Below are 13,978 nucleotides of genomic sequence, written 5' to 3' on the forward strand. Positions count from 1 at the left end.
CGTATTAACGAAGGATACAATACCATTAAGGCAGAGGAATTGGCGTCACTGGAGTATCTTAAGAAGCACTGCACTTAATTCTGCATAGTTTTACGTGACCTTCGTAGACCACTCGAGCTCGAGTCACCTCAAGTAAGAACCCTCGTAATTATAGGGAAGGCTCAAGACACAACCAACCCTATCATGCTAAAGGGTAAGGTAGAATGCTTTAAATAAAATTTTTAAATATTATGCCTTTTAATGGCTCTAATGTATAAATTGTCATATGTGAAGGTATCGTGTACTATAATTGGTGTTGACCATGTTTCGTAGATAAAAATATGTATGGCCACCCATAGAGCGTTATATGGAAATACTGTCCCACTATTCGTATATTTAATAGCATTAGGTGCGATGTTCCGATGGCGTTAAGCCATACCTAGGTAATTCTTCAATCTAAAATATGGCACGATATAAACATCTGGATTCACCATATACCTGCCTACCCAGGTATGTAATACAATGGACAAGTCCACGATTAGTAAGGTCAATCCAATCCAATTCCGGGCGCGGTACCCATCCGCCTATTATAAGTAGGAAGAGGGACTCGCCCGGCCTATCTAATAGTCTGTACGTTGGACTTTTAACGCGCCCATCATAATATATACAAAACCAAGGGCCTCCCAAAACTCCAGAGAATAATAGAGGTGTAATATGCCGTAATGCTATTAATGTGCTTCCGTCGTGTCATCTCTACCACTTAGCCATGTCTTCCGTTCATGTTCTAATGCTTTAGTCGCTTGGCCCCTTAGCGCCGGGAATCATACCGATAAACCAATAACCGTAAACAAGAACGATACACCCTCATACTAAAACTAGCCCTCTTTGCTCCGGGATCGTGTCTCGCACAAATCTCAGCTATACTAGTACAGTCGACGTTACAAATACGACCATTCATCGGTTCTCGTGTCCTTAAGAAAACCGTAAAAGGGTGTCGCATTAATCCAACCATGTTGTAGCCCATACTGATTGTCGCGTATTATAAAATCGACGATCCATGGCACTCGGACAAGAACCCAGCTCGAAGACCGAGTAAGCCTTGGAGCTGTCTACACCGTCTTGCCTCCACAGTCGGGAATCTTGACGCCATCCTTCAGGTTCCTATTAACATCCATGATGCCCCATTGGTCTTCCCATTCTTTACCGGGAGTATCGAAGCTAATCTTCCAAGGTTCATCGAACATTTCGAACCAGAAGTAGTTGGTCCCATTCGCGAGAGCTTGACAGACCCAGCCCTCCATCAGGGTATTCAACTCGTCGATTCCGGCTACCGATCCATTGGGACAATCGGTAACAGAATCGTCGCCGCAATCCGTACCACCCTTCGTCGGCCAGCCAATCTCGGAGATAACATTCTTCTCATTGTCAGTCTTGAAGAACCCTTCCGCCTTGTTGTGCCAGAATGACCACGTCCAAGAGGCAGCATCCTTGGCATTAACACCGGCGAAAAAGGGATGAATGTTGCCCATGATGTAGTCGCTAATTTGTGCTAGCTGCGAATCCCAATTATCGCCGAGATCGCTGGTGGCGACTGGAAGATTCCACTTGTGATCAGTCAAGTTAGACCTCACCGAATCAAGGAGGTCACTAAGCTCCGTGGCCGTCATCTGCTTACGAAACAGGATCTCGTTGCCAATGATCAATCCCTTGAATGGGTCGGCCCCATACTCGTCCAAGATATTCCACATCCTACTTAGCTGACGTTTGTTCGTAGTGTCGTTGTTGTCCTGCCAAACGCCAAGCCAGATTTTAATGTCATCTTCGAGCTTCAACTGCTTCAGCGCGTGAATCGTCATTTCGGTCTGATTGCAATCGGTGCCATAGAGTCGAATCGTGTTGGTCAATTGCGAAAGGACGGCTACGTCTCGGGTGACATTGTTCTGAGATGGCGGGTTCTTAAGGCAGTCCGGAAATTGAACATTGATGGGTGTGTAGTCGACGCCAGGAAAGACTTTGTGTAGGTTGGGATTGTTCATTAATGCTTTGATCTCGGCCGAATTGATGTCTAGATCTCCATTCGTAGCAGTATCCGAATCGGCCGATTGAACGCCGTCGGCGCTACTACTACTTTTACTTTTGTTCTTGTTAGCTAATATTCCACCGACAACGCCTCCTGCTATGCCTCCGGCGATGAGAAGACCGACGACGATTAGTATGAACCATGTCCACTTCTTTCGGCTGCTCTTTTGACTCGATAACCACTCGGAAGGCTTCTCCGACTGAGCGCCCGTCTGAAACTCACTTGGACCGCCGAGCTGACCCGCTGAACTAGTATTCTGTACTGGGTCATAATTGATACCACTATTTCGATTTCTACTCATCAACCCGCCCATAACACCGCCAGCCGCTGCGGCGCCTGCGGCACCGGCTACAGCGCCATTACCGCCTCGACCGCTGGAACCACCAAGGCTCAATATGCTGTTGCGAGCAGAGCGTCGATATTCTAGTCCCTCGTCGCCGTCATCATCGATATCGTTCGGATTGAACTGGCCAAGTCCAGGATCCATCCTTTGTCCGTAGGCCATGTGGGGATCCCGAAATGGATCACTGGAATAGCTATTCATACTTCGGGTAGGCGTCCCTCGTCCGGAATGCGACATGGCTGCTGCTCCAGCGGGGAGCAGGTTAGGTGATGAAATGTATCCATGGCCAGGCTGGCCGTAGGGACTGGGGCCGGGGCCATAACCCGGCGACATGTCGTAGCCACGATCATAGGCGTAACTTTGAGGGTCATCGTAGGGTTGTTGTTGTTGTTGTGGTGGTGGCGGCGGGCGTTGATAGGCCGCTGGGGATAGGGATTGCTGGTGTTGGTAATCTTGAGTTTGCCTCATGGCTTCCAGGCCGCTTTCGCGTGCGTTCCTCTCAGCAACACTCATGGCGAGACCTGACATACCACCGGCAGCAGCCTCACTGAAATTGTCGGCACCAGGTGTGACGTTAGCCTGGGGGGCCTCGCGTCCCCAAGTAGATATACTATTCTCTTGATGGGGTGGTGGGATAGGCCCCGAAGAAGACGACTCCTCGGCTGTAGTATAGATACCTTCGGCTCCAACTCCAGCGGCTGTAGCAAACCTTCCGGCACCTCCACTATATCTTCTATTCTGGCGTAACCTATTAAATGCTGAGTCGGGGTGGGCACCGGGGTGACTTGGCGGTGCTGCTCTCGTGGGCGAGGGAAGTGTTGGATGTCGATACGATTCGGAGGACGATGATGGGTCGTCTTGGTAGAAAGGAGGTTGTCGGGTTGGTGATGTGGTAGAATGGGAAGGAGAATTGTACTGTTGACTCGAATGCGCTTGGTGAGAGTATGGGATGTTTGAGTTGTCGAGGGGGGCGCGTTCGCCCGGGTCAGAGTCGAAGGAGTAGCGTCGGCTCATGGTTTCAGAGGCTGAGAAGGGGGGGGACAAAGGTGAAAGGAGGCAGGGGACCCCCCTTAAACAAGGACCTGGGACTTTGAAGAAGGGACCGATTTTAGGTAACCACTACTTTGTATGAACTGTATTGGATGTGGGTCAGTAACGGGCTACACATGTTAGACCAAGAAGTACAGAAAGAGCCAAAGAATACGAACAATTGGTACGTAAATAGATATATGGATACATAGGATGTAGATGTAGATAATATGTAGATGTGGATGTGGATGTAGGCAATTGCATGGAGTACCTGGTTAATTGGAAAGGTAAAATGATGCGATGTGATGTAATATGGTATGTTTAACATTGGCATAAACATAAACGTGAAGAATAAACATTTGGTATAAACATATACTGAAAATGTATGTATCCTCTCTTACATACCTGGAATTCCCTTAAACTACATACGTATGTGTATGTGAGAAGTTAGTAAATCCAATACGAGGAAGTGATATATACATACGATGGGATGGGATGGGCTGAGCTTCGTTACATACCAGGTTCAGTTTCCGTAGTGTAGGTATATAGTGTTGACCAAGTTTGCTTTTAGCGGTAGTGGCAGTAAAGCACACTAAGTTGGCCGAAGAAGGGACTAAACAATTTCGATGTAAAAGCTGAGAATGATAATAGGTAGTGGTGGTTTGTTATGCAGCAAGTAGTCCGAACAACGAGCGATGAGGGACGATGTGGGAATGCTGAGCGTTTGAGACTAATGCAGATCCAAACCTAATCTAGAAATAGATAGATGAGGTAGATACCCGGCGCACCGGTCTTAACCACTGAACAATCAATCTAACCCCCCTTGCTACCTTTAATTTTTTCTCTCATCCATTCATATGTAAACAGGTGATGAACCTCCGAGGCTGTGCCAAGTGATCCGGTGGAGGCTCTGTCGTCAGTAACATGCGCCGTCGGTTCTACTATAATTCTCTTGTCGCACATAAATTGTGCAAATGTAACTAGGTAAATAAATTAGAGAGAATAATCCAGGTGATATATCCACATTCGTAAGCAAGTAGTGAAGGAAATAGCAGGAAATAGGCATGGTAATTGTAACGTTTCCAAGTTTGTAGGATGGTCTCGTATTTACATAGCGCCTACCTAGAAGTACCTACCTATCTAGGTACTGTAGGTAGATTATTCGTATTGTGTAGGCGCTGACGGCAGCACCTCCAACTTTTGCTTTTCCCCTCTACAAGAAAGCTGACCAAATCGCCGGAGTAGCCTACAAAGCCTACCAGAACCCCTGTCCGGTTCCTGCGTGTGGGGTACACAATACCATGAAATCACGATACAACAGCCAATTCTAACCAAATTAAGCTTTAGCTCCTAACATATACAGTTAGGCGTGTTCAAGATGCAGTTGGAGTTGATTGGCTCATCTTTCAGGGTATCCACCACGATTCGGCCCAGCAACCGCCGATCGACCCGCCAATGCCATTACTAGCAGGTAGCAAGCGACCTGAAACAGCCGAGGATAGTGAGAAATATAGGCCAAGGTACTTGAATCCAACGGACAATTTCCTCTTGAAAGAAGCTTGTATATAGCGATATCAAATATATATATCTCTTTACGTTGGTATATGCATCGATATTGTTTTTATAAACTAAGTCTAGGTCTTCCTTAACTTCCCAACAATTACCATTAAGCCAAAGCATTAAAAGTTTAAAGGCTCCAATCTAGAGTTGATAATGCTAGCCGCGATTAATTGTAGATCGGTGGTTGGCTGATCAACCGTATCTTTCTCTGCATTTGCACAGGGCAACCAGAATTAAAGGGCACTCAATCTTCCATTAGACACTCCCCTTCACATTCCCCAAAGATCGGAGTCGTAGAACTCGGTTTATTTACATTTACATTGGGTTTACAATTAAGATCCTTGGAGGGGTATCATTCTGAAGCCAAGCTGGCAAGTTGACGTCGCATTGCGATAATCAGCCCTATTCACAGTACGTACCTGTAGCCATTCCCATGGATGACGTCAGTACCTACACCTACTATATAAACATGTACCCTATTAATTCTGCATACTATTAAAGCAAACTCGAACAGACAAAATTCTTAATTGCGGATTAATTATATATTTTATTTCGTATGTGCGTATCAACGTCGACCATACAGACAGGAGCATAAGAATGCCTACAACTCCGTGATAATGGATGGTAACACAAGTCGACCGATCGTAGATACAACACGGCAGCCCGCAGCAAAACCTCCGATGATGTTGTCATCACGTCAAAAACAGAAGCGCAGTGGAAGGTGCAAACGCAATAACGTATCACACGTCCCATAAGTCAGAGTTTATCTATTTCCCCTTTCTTCTCCTTATTGCAGATTTGTGACGTCAACTCGCGAAATCCTATCTTTATTGCTTCGATTCCATTTCGTTCCTGGATTCCATTTGACATCATAGAAAGGCGAAGTCTGACGGTCGAATTGATATATAGCTTTCAAGTCTAAGCAAATTCGTTTCTTATTTCCTACCTATACACTATCAACTCGTCTCTTCAACCAATTGGTCTTAGTTGTATAGTAAATCTACTCGCTGCACCGACCATTCAAATACAACAGCTAGAAAAACATTACAATGTCAGCAACTAGAAACACCGAATCCATGGCCCACCAGGGCGAATTTCATAGCCGCGTGCCACCCTCAGAGCCCCTGACCACTACCGGCCATAAGCCTGGTGTCAAGGTTGGCAATGAGGCCGTCCCAGAATTTCACATAGAACAGCACGCTCCGGGTACTGCTCCACGGGAACACACGTTTCAACCGCGACCCGAAGGCGAAACTCCGGCTGAGGCTCCAAATGTCGAAGCCCAACGATTAACCAATCCCACTGATACACTTGGCGGAACCACGTCCCAAGCAGTCCATACTGGCTTGGGTAAGCCAATTCAGGGACAAACGGGGGCGGAGTTACATGGTGACAATCAAGGACGACGAAAGAAGGAGCATGCTGGCCTGGAAGGCGTTGGGGCCAGCGTGGGCGACACTGTCCGTCAGAAGGGGGCTGATCTACCCGAGGGAGTAGAGAAAGGCACAAGAGGTAAGGGAAGCGTCGATTACCCTTCGGCGTCGGAGCGCATCCCAGCCAGCGCGGAGGAAGTCGCAGCGGAGCGCAAGGTACCTGAGCGCGCCTACGATTACACACAATCCGGGAAACCCAAATAAAGCAAGCAAGAGTTGCAATTGAGGGAATGGGCGGAAGAATAGAGGGAACCGATACGTCTAACAGCAGTCGGGTTAAATCTCTATTTATATACTAATCGGGCACAAAGTCGGGATGGTGCGCGTTGTTTGGTAGAATTAATGATCTCCACGAGGATCTATTACTTATACCTAATAGTCGAAATAAGATCAATATGGTAAACTAAATCAGGGACTTGTGCAACCTGCAGAGATATGGGATAAAAACTGTTGGTGCTCCTACAGCTGAAGATGCGACAGAGTTCCCCAATTTTGCGGCGGTGATGGGTACTTATTACCCATATATATAGGTGCTTACACTCGCTAATCTGGCAGTCTGGTCCCTCTCGAGCCCTACAGAAAGGCCAAGCTTGTCAATACAAAGAACGATGACCAGTTTTCTACCTATACAAGTCGTCACAATGCCATCTACCAAGGTCTGCTTGGATAGTATCTCGAGCAGACTTGTATCTGAAGGTACGACTAGTCATTCAAATACCTTCAGACATAAGACTCGCCATCACGATAGAGTAAGCAGCTTTAATTTTCCGAAGCTGAGATGATCTTGACGATGATCCCCACTCTCTCGCCCGTCTCGCTTAATTTCGTGCTTCGGTTTCGAGCTGAAATGCTACCCCTGCCTGCCCTGCCTAGAACCTGAAAATTTCTCAACATTCTAGACTCTTAAGATCCCTGACGAATTGAGATGAGCTACAAGGCGCGTCAACGTCCCAAGCATGGCTAACCCAAATTCGAAGTTTAGTGCAAGGAAGAAAGTACCTTTGCAGCTACATTGAGCCCTACCCTTGTGTTTTAGTATCATCGCCATTGGTTCCAATTCTATCATGGTTATACGCCAAGAGAACACGAGCCTTGGGCGCTCTGATGAGACTCCGCTAGATGATCTTGGGACGGTGAGGTGATAGAAAAGGTCAAATGAGAGAGAATTACCTTTGGGAGTCATGCGATGTGTGTATAGGGGTCATATCTATCTTCCTTCACCCCTTCTTATCCTTAGTTCCCTCCTTTTGTGACTGGCAGTCTGAGTTATTTCCGTGACACGGGTGTGTGGAAAGATTGTCAGGTCAAATACTTTTCGAGCCGCTAAATTGTAGACTGTCACTCATTTATTTAGATCAATAATCAGAACAACAATGGGACTCGCACCACTTACTATAACCGCTATGCCGACGGCCCTCGCGGTGCGAGCAACCTCTCTCGATCATGATGGAACCCCTCCCGTCGCTGCACTAACTACCGTATGGACAGCTTCGGAAGGCTGTTTTCCAGTTTCCACTCGTTCTACGACCGATATCGATCTGTTTTGGACGTCACATACGAAATGCGCTCCGCCTGGGTATGCGAGTTACTTCGAAACGTACTATTACTCACCTGCTATCTGTCCGAGTGGATTTACGATCGGTTGTTCGCGTTACGGCCAGGGTCCACCCGTCGAGTCTACCGAAACTGCTGTGCTTTGTGTCATGAGGTATGTAGTTGATGGTAGTCCATATTGTTTCAACAATACCTAATTGTATATAGCGATTATTCCTGCGCCCCAGATGAATGGAATTACTATGCGACAAACACCGATTTATCATATGCACAAGTGATGATTCAAATAAGATGGGCCGAGAGCGACCTTTCCATCCTAGAGACGCATCCCTTGACGCCTGGTTTAATACTCGCGGGAACTTCGGCAGTTCATAGTGGCACGACGAGGACCGAATCATCATCTAGCGCAACAGTAACGGTAATATCGTCAGACTCAGAAGATGGCGAGAACGGGTTATCTACCGGTGCTCAAGTTGGAATTGGTGTCGGTGTCGGCTTGCTTGGTCTTTTGGGTATTGGATTGGCGATCTTCTTCATCTTGCGATATCGTAGAAAGCGAGCGGATGGCTCAGGTGCCGTCGGGCAGTCGCCGGCTATGCCACAACCTTCAGCCCACCAGTATCCACCGATGTCAGGTCCGGGACAGCAAGGCCAAGGGTATCCCCAATCTCCGTATTCAGGATACGCATCATATATCGACCCAAAAACTGGCGCTGTGGTCTATTACTCTCCCGTCCCCCAGCCTACCGAATTAGGTGATACTGCAGTCAGGGGATCTCACCTAACCCAAAGTCAAGGAACACCTTCTGTAGTGGGGTTCGTGCGCCTACAGGATCCCACATTTTCAGGTAAATCGCCATCGTCGCAAGCCAGTCCCGGTGTCGATTTCTCCGCTACTATACCTCCTGGTGGCCATAATTCAGTTACCAGTGCCCCGACAGCCGCCGAGATGTCTGGAACCGCAGGAATTTCTAGGTCTGTAGCCGGTACGGAGAGTTCCCAAACACAACAGGAAATGGCATATTTAATAGCCGAGCAAGCGAAGTTAGAAGCGAGAAGAACGCGGTTGATGGAGTTGGCAGAACTTGATGAGGAAGAACAACGATTACGAACGAGAATGCAACAAATTCAACAAATACAATAAATGGGCAAGTTTCGATGTTGGCGAGCAAGAAAAAAACTCATAAACGGTGTTTAGCAGGGATAACCAAGATGCGCATTGCAGGTGTGATGCCACGGCCTTGGAGTCACGATGCAAGGAATACCTAGGTGCTAGGGTAATGCTCCTAAAATCAAGATGAAATACAAACTCATAAGATACCTATAGAGGGTTTGGTATTTTTACATTGTATCGTTTGTCTAACTAACATGGTAAATACCTGGACATTCAGGTAGTAATGGATATTAAGAAGGCTAGAAGTCCAGCCTATATTTTCTAATACTTGATGGCCTACCTTTGCATTTTCTGTGTTGATCAAGTGCGGGTTGTATGAGGGGAACAACTGATAGGTGGTGAATAGTTTAACTGACAGGGATTAATAACCGCGTTGTTGCCCATAGAAACTCGCCCTATCACGTTCAACAATTCACGGTCAACTCACGAACGCCATAGAAACCAGACATTTCAAAAAAAAAAAAAAAAAAGCATATCCATCACATTGACCGAGTAGATTTCAACTTTCTATTATTCCTTCCTTAAACATTCTCTGTCCTTACCATAACCATAAAATAGTTTCAGCGCGTATACCTTTCCACGAGGTAAGTACCTACCCTGCTACACTTGGTTCTTCCCAAATTGTACCTACACACAAATCGTCACCCACCTTTTTTTCCTACCTACTCTCCTGCCTGTAAACATTTTCCTCCCGTATTGATAAAATCAAAATAGAATCTACTCTTCTATTTTTATTTTCTAAACCTGGAACACACCGCTCTAATATCCGCAATCTTTAGATCCCAATTTTTCGTCTCGACCAATCTCTACTATTACGATGGCGCCCAAGGATATTACCGAGAAGGAGACCCAGGTTCTCGCTATGGCCTGGAAGTGCTTCAAGACCAACCCTGAGGTACGTATCTAATGACCTCTATCTTCCACCTAAACGATTAATGGCCTTTTTTTTTTTTTTTTTTTTTTTGGCGACAATATTCTAATTCTCTTCTCGTAGATTGATCTTGAGAAGCTTGCCAAGCTTACGGGATACACCAATCCCAAGAGCGTCAGTAACGTCCTTAGTAGTAAGTTAATACTCCTCCGTATCAATAATACATCATATGTCTATCGCGTTGCATGCTTAACCGCCATATCGTATCATACTATGCTTGCCAAATATTAGGCAGGCTACTGACGAGTACGGAATCATATTATTCTAACATACTCGACAGGTGTACGCAAGAAGATCGCTGCTTCCACGGCCGAGGGTGACGACAATGGCGAGAGTACTTCTACCCCCACCAAGGCTCCTGCCAAGCGAGCTCCCAAGGCTAAGCCCAAGACACCCCGCAAGAGAAAGGCTGGCGACACCACCGGCGACGATAGTGACGCCGCCGCCCCCGCTAGTCCTCCTAAGCGAACCCGTGGCAAGAAGTCTACCGCTGCCAAAGCCTCCGTCAAGAACGAAGCCTCTGAGGCTAAGAAGCCAGTTGCTGCCATGAAGGAAGAGGGGGGGGAGGAAGAAGAGGATGATGGTGAGGGTGTTGTCGACTAAGGTTATGCCTACATAGCCTCATACTTGCAGACAGAATGGCGTATTGAGGCGGATTTACAGTGGTTATTCGGGATGAGAACTCGACTTTCCTTTGATCTATATCGTATGGATGGTTTGCGATGAACTAGGCACAAGTAGTTGATTGATTACAATCACAGGAAAAATCACAGGGGATCTCTTTTTAAAAAGTCTTCTTTTCATACATGCATCCTTAAGTGAAGAATGGTGATATTGTCTAATTGTCTAACTAATGCGTCGAGGCGTAAGTTCCGGCACTTAATGAACTTTCCACTTTTTTTCGGGGGTCGTAACCACACCTACGGTAACCATCCCACATGGCCATTATAGTTTTGACCAATCATGACATCAGATCTAGGTAGTAGAATCTATGGTTTAGAACCTTGGAAACCCAAGGAATCTACGATGCGATAGGTACCTGTCTACCTGCCTGTCCCGCCTATCCAAGTACCCCGCATGCCTATTTTCTAGGCGGGTAGCTACGTGGGGCACCCTAAAAGATCAGAATGACATGCATAATACGTCATACATCACTCACCATTATCTTTGCCGTTTATATATTTATCACCATTCTCTTCTCTTTATGTACTCATTAAGCTCACGGAAAGAAATTTATCAATCCTTTCAACTCTAATTTAATTACAATCATGTCGAAAATTGTCGAAGACGTCAAGACCGGCATCAAAGGTATCCGCGGCGTGGGAGACGCGATCCGCGGGGAAGTACTCGATGCCACCGACCAAGCATTCGACAACAAGAATCACCCGGAGACCCAATCATCTCAGTTAAAGAACAGAACTATTGCAGAAAAAGGGAAACAAGACGTTCGAAATGTAGATGATATGTTGGCACGACGAGAATGGGAACGCAAAGGAGTTTCCGATGCAGAACGGCCTGCTTCGACACATCATTCCGCTACAACCGGCGAACCTAACGCACCAGCCCCTACAGCAACGGGTAATGGGCTACAAAGGAGCATTTAAACACCATTTAAGAACTGACGGGAGATTGTGAAGGATTTAAGCGGTATTCAGATAATCTCCAGCCTCGCCCGCTTCGATGGCGTAAATAGAAGCCAATTCGCGACTCGACTTAGGTACATCAAGTGCTTTGTGTTATGTACACTATTACTGTACCTAAGTATACTACGAATATATGCACCAATTCGTTACAGGATAATATCTTCGAAATTTTGCTAGTTATGCCAAAATAGCGGCATTCATTCATTCAACCTTTTACTCTATGAGCTGCTAGTATGATTCCCAGTCGACATCATCCGTAAGGAGCCAGTAACTACCTAGGTACCTACTTATGGATACCTCGTCGGCAACTGGTTGTTATAACTGAAGACGTTATCCGGATCCCATTTCTTCTTTAGGGCTACTAGGCGGGGTAGCTTATCCTTGCGAAATATTTGTTCTCGTGTCTCGTCGCCATAGGCATAGCTCACGTATACCGATAGGTCGTCATATCCTGACGTCGCCGCGAAATCTTGGCGCAACTCCCGACCAAGAGCATTCGCCGCTTCTTCAACAGGATTATCTAAACCCGTCCACATCATTTGGAACATGCTACGTGGCGAATGCGCGTTAGTTCGTATCTTTCAAAACTATGACTGTTGCATAAAGTGTCCACATACAAGTTGCCTTTCGCATCTCTCCAAGGATATGCCGTCGCATCGTCTGGTACAGCAGCCACGGCTTGCGTAGGGAAAATCTCGAATATCCCGACACTCAAGCGTCCATCTGGATTGGCCTTATAGAACGCATCAAATTTCTCAAAAGCCGAGTTGAATGTGTCAATAGAGAATTTACGAACGTTGACAGTGAATATGTCGTGGATGCCGCCTGGGGTTTCAAGGGTAGATATCATGCCGAAAATCACTGCATATGGCATCTGATGGAACGGAACGACGCTTAGCCGAACAACAGGAGGGTTGAGGTCGAGGAATGGCGCAAGAACCTCGCGGCCCTTAGATTCTGGACCGCTGTAGACGAACGTGGAGATGATTTGAGTCTTCAATCGTGGTCAATATCCCAACGAACTCATTCAATAAACGCCTGGTACATACCGCATTGGAGGCCGCATCCCATGAAATCACAGGGACTATAGCCAGTTCTGCTGGCACATTATTTTCGAATGTTCTCAAAACATCGAAATATGCCGACTTCATACTACCCGGATAGATCACATCAGCTGTCATAACTTGCGCGGCATTGACAGGTTTATGAAGCCGGTACTATACGTGGAAGTGCATATTAGTCATAAATTCCCAATTGAATCGGACCGTGTAAAAAAAGGGAGGCTCGAGTGGCCATGGTTCAAGACGTGATGCTTCCATACCGTTGCAGAGGTGATAATGCCGAAGTTACATCCGGCGCCGCGAATACCCCAGAATAGATCCGAGTTCGAGTTTTCCGACACTTCAACAACGTCGCCATCCGCCGTTACGAGTCTCACTGAAAGAAGCGAATCGGTAATTAAGCCGAAGAGACCTTGATAGGCTCCGATGCCACCACCGAGCGTTGCACCGACCAACCCAACCTGTGTGCTAGTACCAATGGCTTCAAATTGTCAGTTAACTTCCAATGAAATCGGAAAATAGTTTGGAAATACGGAGTTGATATCCCGCCTCATGAATAGGTTCCATCACATCGCAATTTTGGACCCCACCACCGATCGTCAGAGTTGAAGAGTCTTTATCAATCTTAACTGATTTCAGCTTGCTAAGGTCGATAGCTAACCCATTCTGCAGCCTGCTGAGCGACGTCCCATATCCGTGACGGCCTGATGTAGCCAGGAAGGGTATCTTCGCAGCCCTAGCTACTTTTACCTATGACAAGTTATTATTTGGTATCTTTGATAGTTATGCTTGGTATCCTTACAATACTAACTAGAGACTCTTCATCCGGGGGTGAAATGACAGCCGCGAAGCTAGGGGCCTTGTATATCGACCATCGTGCTGTCGAATTGGTGAAGGCCTCGGATTCCGGATAATGGACTAGAGTTCCAGCAGGCCATTGCACATCTTTTAAGAACGAGGGGCTCGTCATCGTGAATTGATGGAATGATTTTCAACTATGTTCCCCCAGCACCAACACCTCCCGGAGTTACCTTTAAGTACTAAAATCGATGCGACCATGATTAGAGCAAAGAGTGGATCGCGAAAGGATTCAAGTTTGGCTTATGGTGGTTCGGGCCTCCGCGGGAACCAGACCACTTCAATCCTAGTAGGCTCCTCTTTTTGACATCTCTAAAGTGGTTCTAGTTGGTT

The 13,978-nt window shown here is 46.6% G+C and overlaps 6 protein-coding genes across 6 annotated transcripts; 4 read left to right on the plus strand and 2 right to left on the minus strand.

Moving 5' to 3' along the window:
• Positions 1 to 443: 443 nt before the first annotated feature.
• Positions 444 to 3,859, minus strand: F4822DRAFT_388356 (glycoside hydrolase family 17 protein). The gene is made up of 2 exons (XM_051456886.1): positions 3,837 to 3,859; positions 444 to 3,562 (listed from the first exon to the last, which is right to left on the minus strand). The coding sequence occupies exon 2, from the start codon at positions 3,414 to 3,416 to the stop codon at positions 1,089 to 1,091; it is 2,328 nt and encodes a 775-aa protein (XP_051317531.1). The 5' UTR covers positions 3,417 to 3,562; positions 3,837 to 3,859; the 3' UTR covers positions 444 to 1,088.
• A 1,633-nt stretch (positions 3,860 to 5,492) lies between these two features.
• On the plus strand, positions 5,493 to 7,011 carry F4822DRAFT_388369 (uncharacterized protein). The gene is made up of 2 exons (XM_051456887.1): positions 5,493 to 5,746; positions 5,901 to 7,011. Exon 2 carries the CDS (start codon positions 6,041 to 6,043, stop codon positions 6,626 to 6,628), a length of 588 nt encoding a protein of 195 aa, XP_051317532.1. The 5' UTR covers positions 5,493 to 5,746; positions 5,901 to 6,040; the 3' UTR covers positions 6,629 to 7,011.
• A 691-nt stretch (positions 7,012 to 7,702) lies between these two features.
• F4822DRAFT_104838 (uncharacterized protein) lies at positions 7,703 to 9,205 on the plus strand. The gene is made up of 2 exons (XM_051452368.1): positions 7,703 to 8,132; positions 8,186 to 9,205. Exons 1-2 carry the CDS (start codon positions 7,798 to 7,800, stop codon positions 9,120 to 9,122), a joined length of 1,272 nt encoding a protein of 423 aa, XP_051317533.1. The 5' UTR covers positions 7,703 to 7,797; the 3' UTR covers positions 9,123 to 9,205.
• A 764-nt stretch (positions 9,206 to 9,969) lies between these two features.
• Positions 9,970 to 10,686, plus strand: F4822DRAFT_424982 (uncharacterized protein; the record flags this gene model as incomplete). The annotated part of the gene is made up of 3 exons (XM_051460257.1): positions 9,970 to 10,047; positions 10,147 to 10,216; positions 10,364 to 10,686. The coding sequence occupies 3 exons, from the start codon at positions 9,970 to 9,972 to the stop codon at positions 10,684 to 10,686; spliced, it is 471 nt and encodes a 156-aa protein (XP_051317534.1).
• Positions 10,687 to 11,243: 557 nt separating this feature from the next.
• Positions 11,244 to 11,974, plus strand: F4822DRAFT_104893 (uncharacterized protein). Its single transcript, XM_051452369.1, has one exon. It carries the CDS (start codon positions 11,352 to 11,354, stop codon positions 11,685 to 11,687), a length of 336 nt encoding a protein of 111 aa, XP_051317535.1. The 5' UTR covers positions 11,244 to 11,351; the 3' UTR covers positions 11,688 to 11,974.
• A 39-nt stretch (positions 11,975 to 12,013) lies between these two features.
• On the minus strand, positions 12,014 to 13,757 carry F4822DRAFT_424984 (FAD-binding domain-containing protein; the record flags this gene model as incomplete). The annotated part of the gene is made up of 6 exons (XM_051460258.1): positions 12,014 to 12,275; positions 12,344 to 12,720; positions 12,776 to 12,943; positions 13,048 to 13,268; positions 13,321 to 13,537; positions 13,590 to 13,757. The coding sequence occupies 6 exons, from the start codon at positions 13,755 to 13,757 to the stop codon at positions 12,014 to 12,016; spliced, it is 1,413 nt and encodes a 470-aa protein (XP_051317536.1).
• Between the last annotated feature and the right edge of the window lie 221 nt (positions 13,758 to 13,978).

This window comes from Hypoxylon trugodes (assembly GCF_022578975.1).
Source record: "Hypoxylon trugodes strain CBS 135444 unplaced genomic scaffold F4822scaffold_2, whole genome shotgun sequence".
Lineage (NCBI taxonomy): Eukaryota > Fungi > Ascomycota > Sordariomycetes > Xylariales > Hypoxylaceae > Hypoxylon > Hypoxylon trugodes.

What these genes read in the sequence shown, in the direction of transcription:
- F4822DRAFT_388369 (XM_051456887.1), top strand. Translation starts at nt 6,041, where the DNA reads ATGTCAGCAACTAGAAACACCGAATCCATGGCCCACCAGGGCGAATTT.
- F4822DRAFT_388356 (XM_051456886.1), bottom strand. Translation starts at nt 3,416, where the DNA reads ATGAGCCGACGCTACTCCTTCGACTCTGACCCGGGCGAACGCGCCCCC.
- F4822DRAFT_104893 (XM_051452369.1), top strand. Translation starts at nt 11,352, where the DNA reads ATGTCGAAAATTGTCGAAGACGTCAAGACCGGCATCAAAGGTATCCGC.
- F4822DRAFT_104838 (XM_051452368.1), top strand. Translation starts at nt 7,798, where the DNA reads ATGGGACTCGCACCACTTACTATAACCGCTATGCCGACGGCCCTCGCG. An exon ending in GCTGTGCTTTGTGTCATGAG is followed by an intron (nt 8,133 to 8,185) that starts GTATGTAGTTGA and finishes AATTGTATATAG; the next exon opens with CGATTATTCCTGCGCCCCAG.